General features: G+C 39.3%; 1 protein-coding gene across 7 annotated transcripts in view; it reads left to right on the top strand.

The window, feature by feature from the left end:
- Positions 1-21251, top strand: part of Fn1 (fibronectin 1) — a 68226-nt gene that overhangs the window by 26041 nt on the left and 20934 nt on the right. For 4 of the 7 annotated variants that reach the window (XM_090354767.1, XM_090354768.1, XM_090354765.1 and 1 more), the window contains exons 18-28: positions 176-370; positions 1046-1318; positions 3650-3916; positions 6449-6543; positions 7965-8136; positions 8608-8694; positions 11808-11999; positions 14633-14815; positions 16815-16904; positions 19688-19957; positions 20788-20904. In XM_090354767.1, coding sequence (XP_090210893.1) covers positions 176-370; positions 1046-1318; positions 3650-3916; positions 6449-6543; positions 7965-8136; positions 8608-8694; positions 11808-11999; positions 14633-14815; positions 16815-16904; positions 19688-19957; positions 20788-20904 — 1941 coding nt within the window. Of the gene's footprint in view, positions 1-175; positions 371-1045; positions 1319-3649; positions 3917-6448; positions 6544-7964; positions 8137-8607; positions 8695-11807; positions 12000-13275; positions 13549-14632; positions 14816-16814; positions 16905-19687; positions 19958-20787; positions 20905-21251 lie in introns of all 7 variants that reach the window. The other 3 variants (XM_090354766.1, XM_090354762.1, XM_090354761.1) reach the window with 1 other exon arrangement.

Below are 21251 nucleotides of genomic sequence, written 5' to 3'. Positions count from 1 at the left end.
AAGGTTTGCACAACTGAACTGTAAGAAGTGATAATATTAAGAGTCAAGCAAAGAGACTCTTGCTTAACTCTTATTAATCAAATAAGTTTGACTCCAAGGGCTACCTTGGGAGGACATGGCATTTGTGGAGTCTCTGTTTCACGTCCAGGCTATCTTCCTTTCCCCTGAACCACAGGATACAGAATTGTCTACTCACCATCATTGGAAGGCAGTAGCACGGAACTGAATCTTCCTGAGACTGCCAACTCTGTGACCCTCAGCGACCTGCAGCCTGGTGTACAGTATAACATCACCATCTATGCTGTGGAAGAAAACCAGGAAAGCACGCCTGTTTTCATCCAACAAGAAACGACTGGTGTCCCACGTCCAGGTAACTTCTACCTTGGAGAACAAAGTCTCTTCTTAGACTGGTTCAGGCAGTTAGCCTTCTTGGGATGACCAGAAATGTAAGAAGTAAAGTCTCTGGGGGAAGACTGTTGGGTCTCTTGTCTTGGTTCCTGAATCCAAAGAATTCTGGATATTTTAAATTTTCCCTAACTTTGGGATAGTGGCTGAAATGGTCACATTATAAAGCAAACATTTAAAAACATTGGCCTTTTTGATTAAAAACTAGTATCATCAAATCTTCCTTTTTTCCCTCCCAGAATCTGTGTGGGCCATTCTTTTTTTTTTTTTTTTTTGCTTTTAAGTACTATAAAATGATCGTAAAGCAAAACTACCAGTTTTCTGTAGTTCTATTAAAATTGAGTTTAAAATAATGTTTAATAATTTCTCACCACAAATAGACACTTCTGCTGGAAACTCATGCTTAGCTATGAATTTTAGATAAAAGCTTCAAATAGCATAGGATAAGCAATAGAAGAATTTATGCAGGGAAAAATAGACTTCCTGATTTAGGGATCAAAGTTAGGCTTGCTCTGGGGTAAGTGTTCTGCGGTGAGTGTATCTACTCAGTTTGCTTCCTGCTTCCAGAGAAATGACAACATTTTTTTTTAAACAGTCTTGATTCTGAATTGTGAATAACCGGATGCCTCTTGTCTGTTAGATAAAGTGTCCCCTCCCAGGGACCTGCAGTTTGTGGAGGTGACAGATGTGAAGGTCACCATCATGTGGACACCTCCTGATAGCGCGGTGACTGGCTACCGTGTGGATGTGCTTCCTGTCAACTTGCCCGGGGAACACGGCCAGAGGCTGCCCGTCAGCAGGAACACATTCGCAGAAATCGGAGGGCTGACCCCTGGTGTCACATACTACTTCAAAGTCTTCGCTGTGAACCAAGGGCGAGAGAGCAAGCCTCTGACTGCACAGCAGACCACCAGTATGTCCAACTCCTGCCCGTCTGTCCCTTTGCGCTTATCCCCTCCCCTCCCAACTTCTGCACTGGCTTGTCGAAATCTGTGATGGAAAGCCCCATGCCATCCATTTGTTATTTTCTTATGAAAATAACCCAGTTGACAGGACTGTGTGTAATGGAGATAAAGCACAGTGAACTTGGAAACAAACCTAGACAAGCTCTGTGGAGGCTTATTGGATAATCTGTTTTCCATGTACATGTTCCTTCGCAATGGTCCTAAAACAGAATTTGAGAAAAATCTAATTTTGCTTTTGCTTTTGCTGTTGCATCCATGGGAACATAATTCAGGTTTTTTTTGTTTTTTTTTGGTATAAGGATAGCCAGACAAAATTTAAAAATTAAGCCCTTTACAGTTTTGTAGTAGGAGTTAAGAACATTGGAGGTATAGCTGAATGGGTAGAACCCTTACTTAGCATATATGGGACCTAAGGGCCAAAGGTTCAATTCCCAGGGCCACAAAAATAATTACTGTCATTTAATATTGTTGGTAAACAGGGCACCAGCTTAGTTCTTCACAAGTATCGTTTAGCGTCATACTCAATCTTCATTATAATCTTATAAAGGAAAATCTTCTTTCCTTATTATATCCATTTTAAACAGGGGGGAGAGTTGATGGCATTTAAGGTCTAGCAGCTTGCAAAATCCCAGTTGGGAAGTTTCAGAGCTGGCTATAAAGAAAGCCTGTCTTTGTCTTCACACTCTCAGTCATTATACCCGATGGCTTTCTCAAGATTTCTTCTACTCAGAAGGTGTTTTCAGTTCTCATGGGCTGGGCATAGTGGCTCACATCTGTCATCATAGCTACTCAGGAGGCAGAGACGTGAGGATTGTGATTCAAAGCCAGCCTGGGTACTGAAGTCCCTGAGACAATTAACCAGTAGAAAACGGGAAGTAGAACTTGTGGCTCAAGGGGTAGAGTGGTAGCCTTGAGCTAAAGAGCTGAGGGACGATGCCCAGACCCAGAGTTCAAGCCCCACGATTGATAAAAGTGAGGATTGCAGTTCAAAGGCAGCCTGGGTAAAAAAGTCAGTGAGGCCGGGAGTTTGGCCTAGAGGTAGAGTGCTTGCCTAGCATGCACTAAAACTCGGGTTTGATTCCTCAGTACCATATACATAGAAAAAAGCCAGAAGTGGTGCTGAGGCTCAAGTGATAGAGCTCTAGCCTTGAGAAAATCCAAAGACAGTGCTCAGGCCCTGAGCTCAAGCCCAGGACTGGAAAAAAAAAAAAAAAAAAAAAAAAAGTCAGTGAGACTTTCATCTCCAGTTAACTGCTGAAAAAGCCAAGAGCTGTGACTTAACGTGTAGAATACTACCAGCCTTGAGCATAAAAGCTCAGAGACAGCACCTAGACCCTGAGTTCAAGTTCAAGGATTGGTACACACGTACATATGTGAACACACACACACAATTTTCATGGAGAAACTTGTAGTTTAAAAAAAAAACCTACTTGGCTAGTGATGTGGATTAGTGGCAGAATGCTTGCCTAGCATATATGAAGCCCTGGATTTGATTCCTGAGTACCACATAAACAGAAAAGACTAGAAGTGGCCCTGGGGCTTAAATGGTAGAGTGCTAGCCTTGAGCAAAAAGAAGCTCAGGGTCAATGCCTAGGACCTGAGTCCAAGCCCCAGGACTGGCAAGGAAAAAAAAAGATGGAGGAAAAAAAAGACAAAACTTACAATTTATGTAATTCTTTCTAATAACACAGAGCCACTAGTATTCTACTGTGAGTCTGAGATTCTGGTTGTATATTGTAATTATTGTCGTTATGAATCAGGTGGAAAAAAAAGGATTTTTCCAGCAAGGGGCTAGTCATTCAACAAATGCACAGAATATTGCTTCTGATCCACAAGGATCTTTCTTTTTGTTCCTGGATATTTCTTTTTGTTTCTGTTCTATTAAGCTGATCATTCATCTCTTAACCTTTCTGGCTCAGGGCACAGTAAATTGTGGGCTTCACATGTATTTATTTTGCCTTAAAAAAATTCAAAGGCAAAATAATGAACATTATAATGGCACTATGATTTCTGAAAGTTCTGGGACAGTCTTTGGAAATGAAAAAGGATGACAGTTTAGTGTAAAAGGTCAACCCTTTTTCATAATTGACACAGTTTTGGCAAAATTGCACATATAATTAGTCTCTTGAATGCTCAATTTTTCTAGGGTTTTGACTTTTGTGTTAGTTCTAACCTTGAGGAGAAAATACTTAGGAATAGTCAAGCTTTAGAATTTCAATATGATGCTTAATGATCTAAATGTTTCTTGAAATGTTGGAACTTTTTTTTTTTTTTTCTAGAGCTGGATGCTCCCACAAATCTCCAGTTTACCAATGAAACAGATACAACTGTCATGGTGACCTGGACTCCACCTCGGGCCCGGATCGCAGGCTACCGATTAACTGTGAGCCTGACCCGAGGAGGCCAGCCTAAGCAGTACAACGTGGGGCCCTCGGCTTCCAAGTACCCCCTGCGGAATCTGCAACCTGGATCTGAATACACTGTTAGCCTAGTAGCTGTGAAAGGCAACCAGCAGAGTGCCAAAGCCACTGGTGTCTTTACCACTCGTAAGTTGTCATTCAGTTGTCTTTGCTTAGCAATCTCATATAGTCTCTATTCTTCCTCCCTTGTTAAAGAGTTAACTTGAAATTTTCAGTACATCATTTAAAGGAATGCATACAGAGGTATCTTCCACAGGCTTCTGGTCCATGAACTGTGTGTGTTCCTGGCCTGCCACAGGCCAAGTCTTGCTCTGAATGTGTATCACAAAGAATGCTCTCAGGTTTGGCTGACCATTTGTTTTATCGCAAGGTTTTCTTGATGAAGCAGTGTGTTGATCTGCCTAAATTGTTAACCTCTTTTTATTTTTCTGGGCTAAAACTGTGAGCAAAGAGGGTTTTCAGCATGATATTATTAGGAAGCTTGAATTCTGTTGTAAAAAATGAACTTACCAAATATTACTTAGATATATAGATCTAAGATAGGTAACAATCTGATTGTAAAGATACAGTTTATACTTACGTACACACACACACACACACACACACACACACACACATATAATCTAATGCAAACTGCTTAACCAAGCTTAGGTATAAATAAACCAACATTATAAAGGACTTCTACAACTTTAACTGAACCTCAAGTACTCCCTAAGGCTTCTTTAGCATCAACAAAGCTTGCATGTTTTTGGAATTGCTTTGAGTTTTCTATAGCTCTTTTTGCATTTTACTATCTTGCTAAGCTGAATTCTGGGAATAATTGTTCTGAATTTTTATAACTTGTGCTAAATCCTTAAGCACAAGAGAGGGGGAACTAAGCTAAAATTCAGCTTCCTCCTTCATTGCTAGGGCATATTTTATTCCTTTAACAACCAAGCTGTTCTTCACTCAAAAAGACCTGCCAGAACCCATAACTCATCCTAACAGTCACATCCTTTGTTTGATAGAAGCTTGTGGGCTTGTGGTTTGATGATTTTTTTCTGTCAAGGACTTCCCAGACAGAATATCATCTTAAACGAGGGGCAATTTTAGCTGGCTGGCTCAAGCAATAGAAAAATACCCAGTCTTAAAGTCCAGGTTTGGTGAGGAGAATGCAATTTATGAAAACATTGTGGCTTTTGCAGATGTGCAGTGAAAGAAATTGACCTAATTGTTTCTTGTGGGCCATTAACAATGGTCATCAGGGCTGGTCCAGGCATTTTGGCAAAGTCAGCAGCAGCCAAGTGGTGTAGGATTTCAGAGGCATGGAGATGTTTCACGGGTCATCCACCCTCATTCCCCGAAATGCCATCCAAATAACAACCTTACCATACAACCAGTAGTGCTTCAGTTCAGCCATTAGCAGTCTCTACCAAGTAGCCCACACATATATTTGACTTTTTCCCACACTATCTTTTAAAAATGAGAATGAGACATCAAAACCCACAGCCCCCATAAAAGGAAGAATTTGAACTTCAATGCTGGACCTCAGTTCCCATAAAGAACAGAAAAATATGATTCACTGGAACTGAGATTGGAGTCAGAAGACTTTTTTTTTTCTTCTGATTGTATAACTCTGGAGGCTAACTCTACTTTGTCTTGCAAAGCAACCATAATTGAGTGTAAGTACATTCAGTAGGGCTTTGCTACCAGGAAGTAAAGAGAAAGGGATTTTAAAAGCATAAATTGGGGCTCTTAAGACACTTGAAACTCTTGAGCTCGACTTACCTATCCTGGTTATCTTGGTTTCTGAGGCTTTGCCTTATAACTTAAAGGATTTGCGAGGTTGCTGGAAATGTAAGTGAGTAAGTAAATGCATACATACGTACGTACATACATACATGCATACAAACAATAGAAAAAACCTGGGTCAAAATTTCCAGTTTTGGTTATAGAATACTAAATCTCTGCAGTCTTATTCTGAGTAAGGATAATCTCATGTTGTAGAAGTGAATCTTTAGAATTTGAAGAATACCTAGGATTTCAGACTTACCCTTATGATAATCACACATATTTGGCCATAATTATGGAATAACTTACTCAATATAAAACTGATTTAGATTATGTCTCTAATTTTGCTATTGTTTTAATGAGACTAACAGTCTAAACAACCATCAGTTTCTTGTGTCCAACTGATAAATTAAGAATTTGAAAATGATAATATAAGGAAATTTATTGTCATCAAGCATAATTCCCACCAATGAGGGAAAGATACTATTCGTGGAATGGAAAGAGTTGGAAATTGCTGCCTTGGAGATTATCTAACACGTCATTTTGCTCAAGAACGAGTCACAAACCACAGTTGGCCTCCTTTGTGATTTTGTCACTACATTTTAGCACTACATTGGACCTGCATAATTAGCACTCACTTGTTCACCAGGTCCCAGATGATTTGTGTGGCACATTTGCACATTCATGTCCGAACAACACTATTCTCCACCGCTCAATCAATGCAGGAACTCATGCTGCATTCCCAGTCAACGATTGACCCTATCCAGTCTCCATTCTGCCTATCAGTTAAATTAAGGTTCATGGTATACATATAAAGCTTATTATCTAACTTCTCTGAAATTGACTATGATTCCAAGATCTGAGCACGTGTGTCGGCTCATTTCACAGAGCAGTCTATGTCGTCCATTCCTCCTTACAACACGGAAGTGACAGAGACATCCATTATTATCACCTGGACCCCTGCTCCACGAATTGGTTTTAAGGTAATTGTGGCTGTTCCCGATGTACCCATCTCTAAGGTGCTTTTGTGTTGCTGCGTGTGGTAGGAATGGGATGGATGCTCAAGAGGTTTGGGGTTTGCTGCCTGTTACTCTTCGTACTTATAGGAGTCTGTTACCAAGCTATAGTAATACTTCTGCATTTCCCACTTCACTGGATTACTATAAGAATGAACTGAAGTTCTTCTATTCTGCAAAGAAGAGAGACATTAACCTGGAAATATTAGTCATTGTTATTTTATTTCTTTTATTTTCTCCAGGGAACTGCACTTTCAGACCATTATTGGGCAACTCCATTTGCTGTTGCTCTAAATGGGTGTCAGGAAATTTATGAATATCAGTTTAGGGAGACCATTACTAATTTGGAGTCGTTTAAAAAAAAATCACATTTTTATCCAACCCTTTTCAAGTTATTTAAAGCCCTATGGGTGAATCTCTTAATGAAAGTTAAAATTGAGATTTTTTTTTCTCTTACTGATAACTGGGGTCATGTTCTTTAGAGTCATGATATTAGCAAAGTGATGAGCACAGGTGAATATGTTTTAGAGTTAAGAGAGAGAAATACTATGACTGAAAATCAGAACTAAAGCCCTGTTTCATTAAGATAAATAAATAAAAGACCAAAGTTCATTTCTTTTAAGATGCAAATGGCCAAGTTAATGACTTTGCTACTTAAATACTTTGTGAAGATTGCCACTGTATCTTTCAAATTTCTCTTAATAGTGTCACTTGGACTTTCAGAAGACAGCATATGAAAGATTTCTCTATAGAGTTGACACTGTTTAATAACGCAGTATTACCTGGGCCTTTGAATTAGATTCCTAAAAGGATTTAAAACTGTGAGCACATACATTTTCCTCCTTTTGTAAGATACACTTCTGCAGTTGAAGATTTGAACATAGTTCCTCAATAAGAGTGGCTTTTTTCCCCCCAGTGCAGATTGCCACAGGAACTGGTTCCTTTAAATGATAAGTGAAATAGTGAATTGAATTTGAATAACTCATTAAAGAGAGCAGGTAGAAAGGTAGGAATTTCTATCATATAGAATACATAAATGAACTACCATGTCTTTCAAAGTTGCTGTGTTTTTTTTTTTGGTTTACACTGGGAGTTTCTTTTCCAGGAAAATAATATGTAATGCCATTTCTCTAGAAACTCCCATTATAAGGTACCTTAATGTCCTTAGGGAAACATCTTTCCTACCTAGGCCTCTAGCTGAGACCCCCAGCTAAATCATAAGCTAGAGCTGAAGCAAGTTCCCCCCCAACCCCGACTCATTTCCTCATAGAAGTGATTGTGCTTTTCCAAGGAGTTTGCATTATATATTCTAACCACAACTTCTCAGAGATACACACAGCTCTGGAAATATTTGTCCTTTGTGTTGATTTTTCCTTTATCCTTTCTAGCTGGGTGTACGACCAAGCCAAGGAGGGGAAGCACCCCGAGAAGAGACTTCAGAGTCAGGAAGTGTCATGGTCTCTGGCTTGACTCCAGGCGTGGAATACACTTACACTGTCCAAATCCTGAGAGATGGACAGGAACAGAAAACCCCACCGATTGTGAACACAGTAGTGACACGTAAGGAGAGTTCTTGTGTTTTTTTTTTCTTTTTCTTTTTTTCCTTTCCTTTTTAGTTTTTCAAGTTTTTGCTTTTGGAAATTAGCTTCTCAATACCACTGCTTACTCTTGAGTATGGTACCAGAGAAAAATAGTCATTTCAAACTTAGGAGTAGCAGTTTCAACTTGTATTATGAGTCCTGTGGCATCAAGAATGTTCAGATCAAGAATATTTTTGAATTGGCAAGATGGACAGAATTTCAGTAGTGTCTCAAACTAATCCTGAAACATTTCTGTTTAAAGAGAATTACTGTCTGCTATGTTTTCATAGTTTACTCTTGGACTTTTTGCTGAAGAAGGAAGAAGGAATGCAAGAAACAGGATGGGGGGAAAGAAGGAAGGAAGGAAACAAAGGGAAAGAAAAACATTGTGGAGGCTCAGGGCTTTGTGATAGGTTTAATTCATATTTAAATTTTTTTTCTTTCTGCTTAGCATTGTCTCCACCAACAAACTTGCACTTGGAGACACACCCAGACACAGGCGTGCTTGTAGTCTCCTGGGAGAGGAGCACCACACCAGGTAAGCGTGCGATAGATCCAAGGGTACTGATATGCAAGCACCTCCCCAGAAAAAGATTCCAGACACAAAATTCATTTCCAAGAAGGATAAGATCCAAAGTAAGGGTAGGGAGTTTGGCCTAGTGGTAGAATGCTTTCCTAGCATGCACGAAGAACCAGGTTCCATTCCTTGGTACCACATACATAGAAGAAAAACTGGAAGTGGTGCCATGGCTCTAGTGGTAGAGGTTTGGCCTTGAGCAAGCCTAATGACAGTGATCAAGCCCTGAGTTCAAGCCTCAGGACTGGCAAAAATAAAAAAGAAAAATTTTAAAAAGAAGTAAGAATCCAAGTGCTTAGCTCTCCTTAAGTAATGTAAGAGTGCATGAATATACAGCTGTTCTATCCATTTTTTTTAGACAGACACTTATGATTTTGTACAGCCTGAGACCACAATCTTACCATCTTTGCTTCTGGAGTAGCTGGACTTCAAAAGTGTCACCCAGCATGTCTACCCCTACCAAGGACGTTTTCAGTGCCTCTTTACTTGAGTCATAAGAATGATAGCTATCACCTGCCTGCTAGGCTGTGGGAAAAAAAAATGCAGGTCTTCAAATTGCTTTATGAGTGCTAGGTAAAAAGATTTGGAAAGATGTTTTATTTTTCCATGCATTAAAGATTACGAAACATATGGCTGAAACCACATACTATGTAATTTCCTTTCTGTGAATAATCATGAATTCTAGCTTTATTATTCATTGAAAGTTTACTATTACAAGCCTCCCTTTAATTCCAGGATCCCCACTGGATACTGTAGTCTGCAAATGCCTAAATCCTTTAAATAACACATCTCCCATAAACCATCCGTCATGTCTACGTTAATTACAGTGCCAATCACAATGTAAATGTTGTGTAAATGGTTGTTATATTGGATTGTTTAGGGAATAATGACACCCCCCCCAAGCTTTTATGCTTTCAGTAAAGAGTTTGTTTTGTTTTGTTTTTTTTTAATATTTTTCATTGGTGTTGATTGAGACCAGAGATTTGTAACCCATGAACAGAGTTGATGTAGTTTTGAATTGCATTATAAAAATCTATAAGTATGATAAATGAAGTCATGATTCAAAACACCACTTATAGTCACATATTTTAAGTGCTTAACCAACCTTCCTTCCTTTTCTCCCTTTTCTCCCTCCCTCCTTCCCTCCCTTTTTTCCTCACTCCCCCTTTCCTTCCTTCCTTCCTTCCTTCCTTCCTTCCTTCCTTCCTTCCTTCCTTCCTTCCTCCCTGCCTCCCTCCCTCCCTTCCTTCCTTCCTTCCTTCTTGCTTCTGGGGCTTGATATCAGGGCCTGAACATTCCCCAAGCTCTGCAGTTCAAGGCTAACACTCTACCACTTTGAGCCACCTCCCCATTTCCAGTTTTCTGGTGGTTAATTAGAGATAAGAGTCATAGCAGACTTTCCTGCCTGAGCTGGCTTGGAACCCTGATCCTCAGATCTTAGCCTCCTGAGAAGTTAGGAATGTAAGCATGAGCCACCAGCACTGGGCTGGCACTTTATTTTTTATTGTTTTGTGGTTTTCCATGAATACTTAAGACTGAGAACATTAGTGAAGAAGTTTTAGGATTTAAAAGTTTAAAAATGAACTTGTCATATTTACACATATTAAAAATGAATAAAATCATAAAAAATAAAAGATATGAACAGCAATATTCAAGTAGCATGACATGCCAGAATAAACAACCATAGCATAAAACATTATATCACAAAACATAAAATCTAGTTAAATGAAAACAACATAAACATAAAATAAGAGATGTTACTTAATATAATTATATTATTTAATTTTGAGCATATTGCAGAAACTACTGCAGAGACTTTTCAATATTTGTTTTTGAGAATATTCTGAATTAAAGCAAACAATAGTTTCAAGTTGTGTGGATTACATCCTTAGTTGCTATACCTAATTGGAGAGACATGTTGTTTAGCTATTTCTAACTTTATCTGTTATTTTGTTGAAATAATTCCTTACTGCCTTTGGTCTTCAGCTATAGCATTTATCCCAAAACTACTTTTTTTTTCTAATTGTGTAATTCTAGTTTTCTTCTGTAGTAAATGTTCACAGTATATGTTCGCTGCTGTGGAACTAAAAATTTCTTCAGTCTCCATGGAATCTTTATTTTTTTCCAGCAGAAGAAGGGTAGAATTTATAGACAGATGTTTTTGGTATTCACTTCTTTCCCTCCTTTTTTTTAAGATTCTTTCGCTTCTTTGCGCTGGTCGTAGGGCTTGAACTCAGGGCCTGGGCACTGTCCCTGAACTTTTTGCTCAAAGCTAGTGCTCTGCTTACTCCTTGAGACACAGCTGTACTTCCAGCTTTTTGGTAGTTAATTGGAGATCAAAGTCTCAAGGACTTTTCCTGCTGTGGCTGGCTTTGAACTGTGATCCTCAGATCTTAGCCTCCTGAGAAGGTAGGGTTAAGCCCCTGGCTCCTGGCTTGTCCTTTGTTTTCTTTTCGGAAAATAGCACTAACATTCTTAATGTATTGCTACTGTTGTAGTTGTAGTTGACATCTATTTGTATGTATTTATGTGCATCTGTATATATGTAAGATCATCAAATGGGTATAAAATAGGGAAGGCCAAATACCATTTCCATCTTCTAAACCGTCTATCGTGTTTGCATGTTGGAAACATTTAGAAATGCATTGTATACATGGTAGACTAGTTACCGTACCATAATGTATACCATTGGACTTCATTCCTCCCACTTACTTGTTTTGGGGGGAACATTATCCAACTTTCCTTTATGCATTTCTGTCTTTCTCCTTTTCAGTCTGTAGGGATCAGTGCTGTCTTCTGTGAGATCAACTGTGCCACTCCTGTGAATAAGTGACAACATACAGTATTTATCTTTCTATAACTAGCTTATTTGGCTAAATAAGTTGTTCTCAAGATTTTCTTGACACTCAAGATCTTAGCCTCAAAGGATTCTTTGTGACAATTGAGTGACAAAACATTCTTTATAAATGCTGTCTTTTCCCCCATATCCCTTTGGTCCCCCATCTTGAGTCTAGTTTAGTCTATCTTGGTCATCTATGCTCTACTTAGTAACTTTTCCCTTCTGCTTCCTACAGATATTACTGGCTATAGAATCACCACAACTCCAACAGATGGTCAGCAGGGAACTTCTTTGGAAGAAGTAGTTCATGCTGATCAGAGTTCCTGCACTTTTGAAAACCTGAATCCTGGCTTGGAATACAATGTCAGTGTTTATACTGTCAAAGATGACAAGGAAAGTGTTCCTATCTCTGATACCATCATCCCAGGTAATAGAAAAATAAGCTGTTATCCTCAGAGTGGCAGTTTCGATAAGAGTAGGGATTAGCATCTTAATCCCCAGGCAGTTGAGTAGGTCAAAGATATTTGGGATGTAATTCCAACCTCCCAACTGTACCCTCTGAAACCACAACGTCAAAGCAACTGTTTGGACAAAGGCTTGCTGTTAACACTGCTTTGCTGTCTGCTTCACTGGGATGCTCTTTGTTGCCATGGGTACGTGACGGAGTGGCAGCCACGGCATTAACTCTGTACTGTTTGCTCTCGTGGAAATATACTAAACAATGTCATGTGTCTGTACTCAGTGCTGACAGGCTGAAAGTAATGTGGTAAATGCATCCCAATGGTACATTTGTGCCTGACTTTTACACTCTGTGTCAATTTCAATAACGATATGCAAAATACTTTGTCTCCGAACTATAGGCATTGAAATAGCACTTGGTTGGCAGCATCCACTTCTTTCTCTTGCAGCCTCAAATTTGTTTTCTTTTTTTTTTATATATATCGGAGGGAAAAACTGAAGACAGAAAGCAAGGAAGATGTAAAGTCCTGAGCATTCTTTCTTAAGAATTGAGAGGCAATATTGAAAAGCCCCATGTAAGGACAAATTTCTTGTTTGTCCAGCCTAAGGGCACTGGGCACGTTGTGTTTATCCATTTACATCACTTGGTTTGTGTTTACCAATGTAAATTAAACATTATGAGCTAAAATATTAGCTAAAACCTTGCATTCAGGGCTGTCTTGCCCTGGCCTGTGTGTGCTTTTGAATGGCACATTTCACACTAGGCATTCCTAATGCATTAGCATTATGGCCATGATATTTCGAGTTTTGTATGGTAGGAAAAGAATTCTTGAACCATTTTTCTTTTTAAATTTTCCTCATGCAAGCTTTTATTTTCCTATTAAAACAGTTTGGGATATCTATATATATATATACATATATATATATATACTTTAGATATTACATGCCTAGGTTCTTGGAATGTTTTTAATATCCTAAACAGGCCTATAATTTCCCAGAACTTAGAACACTTCAAAATGAATATTGTAATTTATCTTATTCTCCCAGGGAACCAAATTATTCATGACTTTTAGAAATTCTTTTCAGATAATTTGGAACAAATTGCATATTACCATCATTGCTTTACCATTCCTTCAATTTTACTACTGATGACCTGATAAACACTGCTTTATTTTTTTCCTCTTTTCTCTTTCTTTTTGCTTCTATTTTCTTTTTGCCCCTTTCTTTGCTTTGTAACTTAATAGAGGTACCCCAACTCACTGACCTAAGCTTTGTTGACATAACCGATTCAAGCATCGGCCTGAGGTGGACCCCGCTAAACGCTTCCACTATTATTGGGTACCGCATCACAGTAGTTGCGGCAGGAGAAGGTATCCCTATTTTTGAAGATTTTGTGGACTCCTCAGTAGGATACTACACAGTGACAGGGCTGGAGCCGGGCATTGACTATGACATCAGCGTTATCACTCTCATTAATGGCGGAGAGAGTGCCCCTACTACACTGACACAGCAAACGGGTGAATTTTGAAAACTTCTGTTTAAGACATGGATGGTGTTGCATGCTGTCAACAGTCACTGTGGTTAAATCTGGAAATTTCCAGGGAGAAGCCAGTGTTGGACCATATAGATTAAGGTGGGATGGGTTGAGAGATCAGAAATCAAGTACCATGCACTAATCTACTTGGATGATCCAAGACTTGTGCAGGTTGTCTTCCATGTACTTGACCCCAAGTATACAAAAAGCTACAGAAGTTTAGACACCCCATCTATTAAATTCAAAGTAGCATAATAAGTTAATTAAATTTGCAGACCTAGAGGATTATTTATTTTTAAAAGCATGAATACCACATTGTATGATAAGCCTAGTTAATACTAAGAGATAAACTTCCAGAATATACTATCATGCCCCTTTTTCTATCCTCATAAGCTTTATACCATATTCCTTGTGATTAAGAACACATCAAGATGTAGCGTAGACTGCAAGGAGGTCGCCCTAGGTAGGAAAGAAAAATAAATGTTGGACTAGTCTAGATTTTGTTGTTCTCACAAGACAAAGGAGCTCCTGTTTAACCACAGTCTGGGAACCAGCATGCAACATTGTAGAGGTTCTCTACCTTGCATGGTAAGAAACATTGAGAACCAATATGCATGAATCCTTCCCACTTGTAAGTAGAATTTACTGAATGAAATTGTAGCTATACTGGTAGTTGTAGACATCTCACATCCTGGGGAAAATTTAGAACCTTCCTCTTTTTTTGTTTTTGTTTTTGTCTGTGTGCATGTATTTCTTTGGAGAGTACTGCTGTTTTCCTTTTTGCTGTGTGGCAACTTAAGCCTCTTCAGCCAGTGGTATTAATTGTGAACTTCGAATCAACCAATTTGAAATGACTCCTTCAAACACTTTGATGATGATGGCAGAAAGGTGAAAGGGGCCTAACAGTACTATGTGTCGTAACACTATGAATTAGATTTAGATGAGATGAATTTGCATGATCGTGACTGTTTCCTTCGTGCATGAAGTATTGATCTTACCTTTCCAGCTATTTTTGTGCATGTTGGTTCTAAAGTTGCACTCATATAATCTTCTTATTTTGAACTCAGCGGTCCCTCCTCCCACTGACCTTCGGTTCACCAATATTGGCTCAGACACGATGCGTGTCACGTGGGCTCCACCTCCATCCATTGAACTGACTAACCTGTTGGTGCGCTACTCACCCGTGAAGAATGAGGAAGATGTGGCAGAGCTGTCCATTTCTCCTTCAGACAATGCAGTGGTCTTAACAAGTAAGCAGTCAACTCTATTCACTAAGTCCTAACCTCCAGCCTAATGAATGTTGGAGATGTCAGGTGGAAGCATTTAAGAGGATGAGTTGCCACGGAGCTGGGACCTAATCTCCAATCTTAATAGGCAACTCTGTACATTCTAAAGAATCTGATGTTTTATTATCTTCTTGAGATCAAGACTTGCAAAAAAAAAATCATCTTGGACAACCTCATATTCTACTTCCAAATGAGTATCGAGCCTCTTGATATATGCATCACTTAATCTATGTTCCAGAGAAGACAACTGAGAGTTGCACATATATGTTATATCTATTTTCTTGGCTTTTCTTAGTGTCAGCAGGTAATCTGTTTTAGCATTTGAAAATTTAGAAATTGGGATAGTGCAGGGTACTGTGAAGTCGGAAGGTTAATTTCTATGGAAATTTCTATCCTGTTTGCAGGATTTCTCAGAAGGCTGTGTGAAAAATGACTGATGCTAAATAAACAGCTATTTTTGCAAATTGTCTTTTTCTCCTTCCTATCATTTTGGAAGGAAGCACTTCTTTTTATTAAAATGAGAGGAGGTTGCAACATGATGTTGGGTTTCATATAAATATTTCTAGTGACTACTTCACATTATGGTAAAATGAATAAGTACAACAAAGGAGTCCACATAGGGAAAAATACCTTACCTTTAAATAGATTCCCAAACAGTAGCTTGAAAACAACCTTTCTCAAGTATATTTTAAAAACTGATACACCAAGACAGCTGAGCCTGAACATGGTCTTGCCTTCCTGTTTTGTGGCTGAGTGCAAGAGTACCTTTATATCTGCATGTTTGAGTTCATGGAGGTTATTTCTATTGTAGAACATTATGGAATCAGTAGTAATCATATTATCCAATGTATAATCCTCTGCACCCAGTCTTGGCTCTAGCCTAGCCAAGAGCTGTCATGTGTCAATCATGTGTTCAAAGAACTTGGGTCTTAGTGCTATTATATCAAAATAGCCATCTTCCCCTTACAAAGGCATTGCTATCCCATTTTAAAGAAGCATCTGAATCATCCCTCTCCCTCTTATTCTGGAGCTTGTCCTAACATGGCAGGAACATCTTTAGACAAGTTGAAGGGTAGGCCAGGAATTGGGCCTAGTGGTAGAGTGCTTACCTAGTATGCATGAAGACCCAGGTTCGATTCCTCAGTACCACAAATAGAAAGAAAAAGCCAAAAATGGTGCTGTGGCTCAAGTGGTAGAGCTCTAGCCTTGAGAAAGTCCAAGGACAGTGCTCATGCCCTGAGTTCAAGGCCCAGCACTGGCAAAAAAAAAAAGGAAAAAAAGAAAAGTTGAATGGTAAGGGAGCAAGGGTTTTAGTGAGTAGGTTAATTGTTGAGACCATCAATGTAGGCTTGAGTCAGTTCCTATATGATTTGGGGCAAGAAAATAACTTCAGTGTGCCTCAATTTTCACCTAAGCAATGGAGATAACTATGGTAAACCAAATGTTTAGAGGTAAAGGTTGTATTGAACATACTGATTGTTCATTATCTTGAATACATTGATGGTTCTAAGTTATTCATGTGAAGAATATGCATGTACTCTTTGAATATATGCCATATTATTTATCAGTAAAGCTCCTGTAATGAGTAGTAAGCCAACTCATTGGGTTGTTGTAAGGCAGAAATGATAGTACATAGTGTCAGAATAAATATCAACATTGGTTCCCAACAGATACACCATCAAATGGTAAAAAAAAATAATAGTCACTTCTCCCTATGACTGTAAATCTGGTTGAGTCACACTCATAGAACTGCAATTGAAGCCAGGGATACAAGAGATTTTAGGACATAGGACCCCTTATGTATCACATAGTTATAGACCTTTACCAGGTAGTAATTAGGTGTAATTAGACTAAATGAGATATCTAAATATTCAGATATCTCATCAGTTCATAGTTTTGGGGTGCTTTGTTGTCCTCATGCTTGCAAGAACAAGTTTAAATTAAGTCTCACTTGTCTTTTCAGATCTCCTACCTGGAACTGAATATTTAGTCAGTGTCTCCAGTGTCTATGAACAACATGAGAGCGTCCCTCTCAGAGGAAGAGAGAAAACACGTGAGTCATGTGGATACACAATTATCACACAGCTTTTACTTGCCAATTTTAAGTAACAAAATGAAATATTATTTCTCTCTCTCTCTTTTTTTTTTTTTTTTTGTGGATCATGGTGCTTGAACTCTGGGCCTGAGCTCTTCAGCTCAAGGCTACCACCCTATTCCTGGAGCCTCAGCCCTACTTCCTGTTTTTCTTAAGGTTAATTGGAGATAAGAATCTCAAGTTCTGGGCCGGGAGTTTGGCCTCGTGGTTAAAGTGCTTGCCTAGCATGCACAAAGACCCGGGTACGATTCCTTGGAACCACGTATATACAAAAAAGCCAGAAGTGGTGCTGAGGCTCAAGTGATAGAGCTCTAGCCTTGAGAAAGTCCAAGAACAGCACTCAGGCCCTGAGCTCAAGCCCAGGACTGGCCAAAAAAAAAAGAATCTCAAGTTCTTTAGTACCCAGGGCTGGCTTTGAACCTTGATCCTCAAATCTCAGCCTCCTGAGTAGCTAGGATAATGCCACCATGCCTGGCATGAAGTATCATTTCTAAAATATATCTCCGTCTTTTGCAATAGTGGTCTATGAATTATTGCTCTTAATTTCCATCACTGATCTTGAAAATTAAGAGATATCTTACTCAATAATTAGTAATTATCAATAATTAGTTAGCAATGCAGTCACTTGTTTTTATTTCCTACTTCTGCATAGAAATGAAATAACTCCAGAAACTTTGTTGTTTTTTTCTTAAAAACAGCAACAACCAAAACAAACCAATATCTGGGTGGGGAATGTGGCCTAGTGGTAGATTACTTGCCTAGCATGCATGAAGCCCTGGGTTCGATTCCTCAGTACCACATAAACAGAAAATAACAGAAGTGGCACTGTGGCTCAGGTGGCAGCTCACTAGCCTTGAGCAAAAGAAGCTGCCTTTGTCTTGAGTTCAAGTCCTAGGCTTGGCACACACCCCCCCCCCCCAAAAAAAAAATCTGAGCACCAGTGGTTCATGCCTATAAAACTAGCTACTCAGGAGGCTGATATTTGAGGATCTTGATTGGAAGCCAGAGAGGAAGGAGGATCCATGAGATTCTTACATCTAAGTAACTACCAAAGAGCCAGAACTAGAGCTGTGGCTCATGTAGTAGAGTGCTAGCATCACACAGTTCAGCATAATAGCTGATCTAACACTGCCTTCTAAGTATATTTCTTCTTTTACTAAGCAGCCAGTAACTTGGTATATATTTTCTCTTTGACAACACATTTTCTTACAAGGAAGAAGTTGAATAGAATCCCTTAAAATAGTCTCTTCTTGACTATGTGTAGTGCTTTTAATTTTTTTCTTAAAAAAAATATTCAAGGGGCCAGGAGTTTGGCCTAGTGGTAGAGTGCTTGCCTAGCATGCACGAAGACCCAGGTTCAATTCCTTGGCTGGAAGTGGTGTTGAGGCTCAAGTGGTAGAGCTGTAGCCTTGAGAAAGTCCAAGGGCAGTGCTCATGCCCGGAGCTTAAGCCCAGATATACAAGGGCTGGGGTTTGACTTAGTGATAGCGTCCTTGCCTAGCATTTGATTCCTCAGTACCACTGCGGAAGAGGTGCTGTGGCTCAGTGGTAGAGTGCTAGCCTTGAGAAAGCCCAAGGACAGTGCTCAGGCCCGAGTTCATGCCTCTGATTGTAGCTATTCACAAGACTGAGTGTATGGTCGAAATCCAGCCTGGGCAGGTTCATGAGACTTGTATCTCAAGTGCCAAACAGCTGTGACTGTGACTCAAGTGGTAGAAATCCAGCCTTGAGTGGAAAACCTCAGGGACAGACCCTGAGTTCAAGCCTCAGTACCAACCGGAAAACAAAACAAAATAAAACAAAACCACTTCATTGATTTATTTATGACCCAGTTGATTCTAAAAAGGAGTTAGGATTTCTCAGTCATGTTTGAATAATTCAGAAAGGTACTCAGAGTCCCAGAGAGGTTATTAAATAAGTCAAATAAGAGATAAACACTGAATTCTTGATTTTCTTTGTTTGTGGTGGGACTTGAACTTAGTGCCTGGTTGTTGTCTCTGAGCTCTTTTGTGAAATGTTAGTGCTCTACCATTTTGAGGCACAGTGCCAGAACCTTCCTGGCTTTGAACCAAGATTCTTAGATCTCAGCCTCTAGAGTATCTAGGATTCTAGACATGAACTACCAGTCCCAGCTTTTTGTTATTTTTAATATATAAAATTCTCACTCTAATTTGTCCAGGAGTTTATTCTTAGATTTGGAAAGTTTAGTATCTGGCATCATTCTCTCCCCCATCAACCCCCCCCTCCACACACACTTTCTTTTAATTTCATTTTATTGTCAGGGTGATGTACTCAGGGGTTACAGTTACATACGTAAGACAGTGAATACATTTCTTGTCAAACATTGTTACTCATTTTATCATCACTCCCTTGGCATACATATCCTTTTTTGAGCATAGAAAGCTTCTTCAGTTTTTTGCTTTGAGTAATAAATTTATAGGATAAAAACCACTGACTCCTTGACTGCCGAAGCACTTGAAAAACAGCAGCTCTTGAAATATTTTAAATATCTGCTTTCAAGGGTGACTAACACGCAGCTTTATAATGGCACACAGATGACTTAGCAAGAGAAAAAGCATTAATGCATGTGTGAGTTTCTGCATGTGCAATTCTGATGTGGTTATAACCCACAGGCGGTGACTGATCACTGAATTGCTGGGTGTATTATCTATCTAAGATGACAGTGTTACTCTTTTGTTTTGCTTTTTCATTCTTCATCCTCCCCCTGGCTGGGAAAACAGGTCTTGATTCTCCAACTGGCATTGACTTTTCTGAGATCACGTCCAACTCTTTCACCGTGCACTGGATTGCTCCCCGAGCTCCCATCACTGGTTATAAGATTCGCCACCATCCGGAACACGTTAGCGGGAGACCCCGAGAAGATCGAGTACCCCCTAATCGGAATTCCATCACCCTCAGCAATCTCATTCCAGGCACAGAGTATGTGGTCAGCATTGTTGCTCTTTATGGACGAGATGAAAGCCAACCCTTAGTTGGCCAACAACCAACAGGTAACTACTTTTTTGTCTCCAAAGACATTCAGAAGACTTGCCTAGGCAGTTGGTATCTAGGGAAGAAATAGCTCCATGTTGTCTGAATGATCGACTCTCAAAAACAGACCATCATTACAGATAAAAATGAGAAGTGATGGGGTGCTTAGCAGTGCTCTGGAAGTTACAAATACGACCTTAGTGTGGTAAGGACATTTTTCTTGGGAGATAGACTTTTGGCTTCAAAATTCCATCTTCAATTCTCAGCCTCCCGAAGTCGTTAGGATTATAAGCATAAGCTGTGGGTGCCTGGGTAATTTCTATTGTTTTGATAATTAGTATTTTAAAAATAAAAAATTGTTGATGGAAAGAAAAAATGCTTCAGTAAATACTGAAATATTCAACGTTTGTGGGTTTTTTTTCTAATCATAATGTAAATACTTACCTTAATATCTTGTATTACATGATTCTTACTTTTATACTTTACCTATTTCATGTAGCACTTGCATATATATATATATATATATATATTTTTTTTTTTTTTTTTTTTTTTTGGCCAGTCCTGGGCTTGGGCTCAGGGCCTGAGCACTGTCCCTGGATTTTCTCAAGGCTAGGGCTCTACCACTTGAGCCACAGCGTTACTTCTGGCTTTTTGCTACATATGTGGTACCGAGGAATCGAACCCGGGTCTTCATGTGTGCTAGGCAAGCACAATACCACTAGGCCAAACTCCCAGCCCAGCACTTGCATTTTTATGTGAAGGATACATACAAGACAATTATCTGGAAAATTAGCACAGAGAATCTGGGCGTTGTTTTAAACAGGAGCAAACTTTGCTGTACTTTTTCTAGTTTCCGATACGCCAAGGGACTTAGAAGTCATTGCCTCCACCCCGACCAGCCTCCTGATCAGCTGGGAGCCCCCGGCAGTCACAGTGAGGTACTACAGGATCACCTATGGAGAAACAGGTGTGTTACCTGCAAGAGTCAGCTTTGTGTTGACCACATCAGACTGCGTTGTGGATAACCCTGGAAAACACCTTGGTGGATATGGAATTGAAGAGGTGTGGCTGAACACCCTTCACTGGACATTGTCGTTTCTTAGACTACATGGGCTATATATACATTTTAACTGGTTATAAAATCAAGATTAAAAAGTTGGTTGATAAATACAACTAGCGGGAGAAGAGCAGAGCTAAAGAAGGAAGATTGTGAAGTCACAAATATATGATGACTAAAGAAATGTAATTTTGCTTTCTTTTTGATTTTCTTTTTTTTTTTTTTTCCGCTGGTCCTAGTAGGACTTGAACTCAAAG

This window comes from Megascapheus bottae, chromosome 21 (genome assembly GCF_031878675.1).
Source record: "Megascapheus bottae isolate mThoBot1 chromosome 21, mThoBot2.hap1, whole genome shotgun sequence".
Lineage (NCBI taxonomy): Eukaryota > Metazoa > Chordata > Mammalia > Rodentia > Geomyidae > Megascapheus > Megascapheus bottae.
The sequence above is the reverse complement of the archived record's forward strand: the minus strand, read 5'-3'. Positions and strand labels throughout refer to the sequence as shown.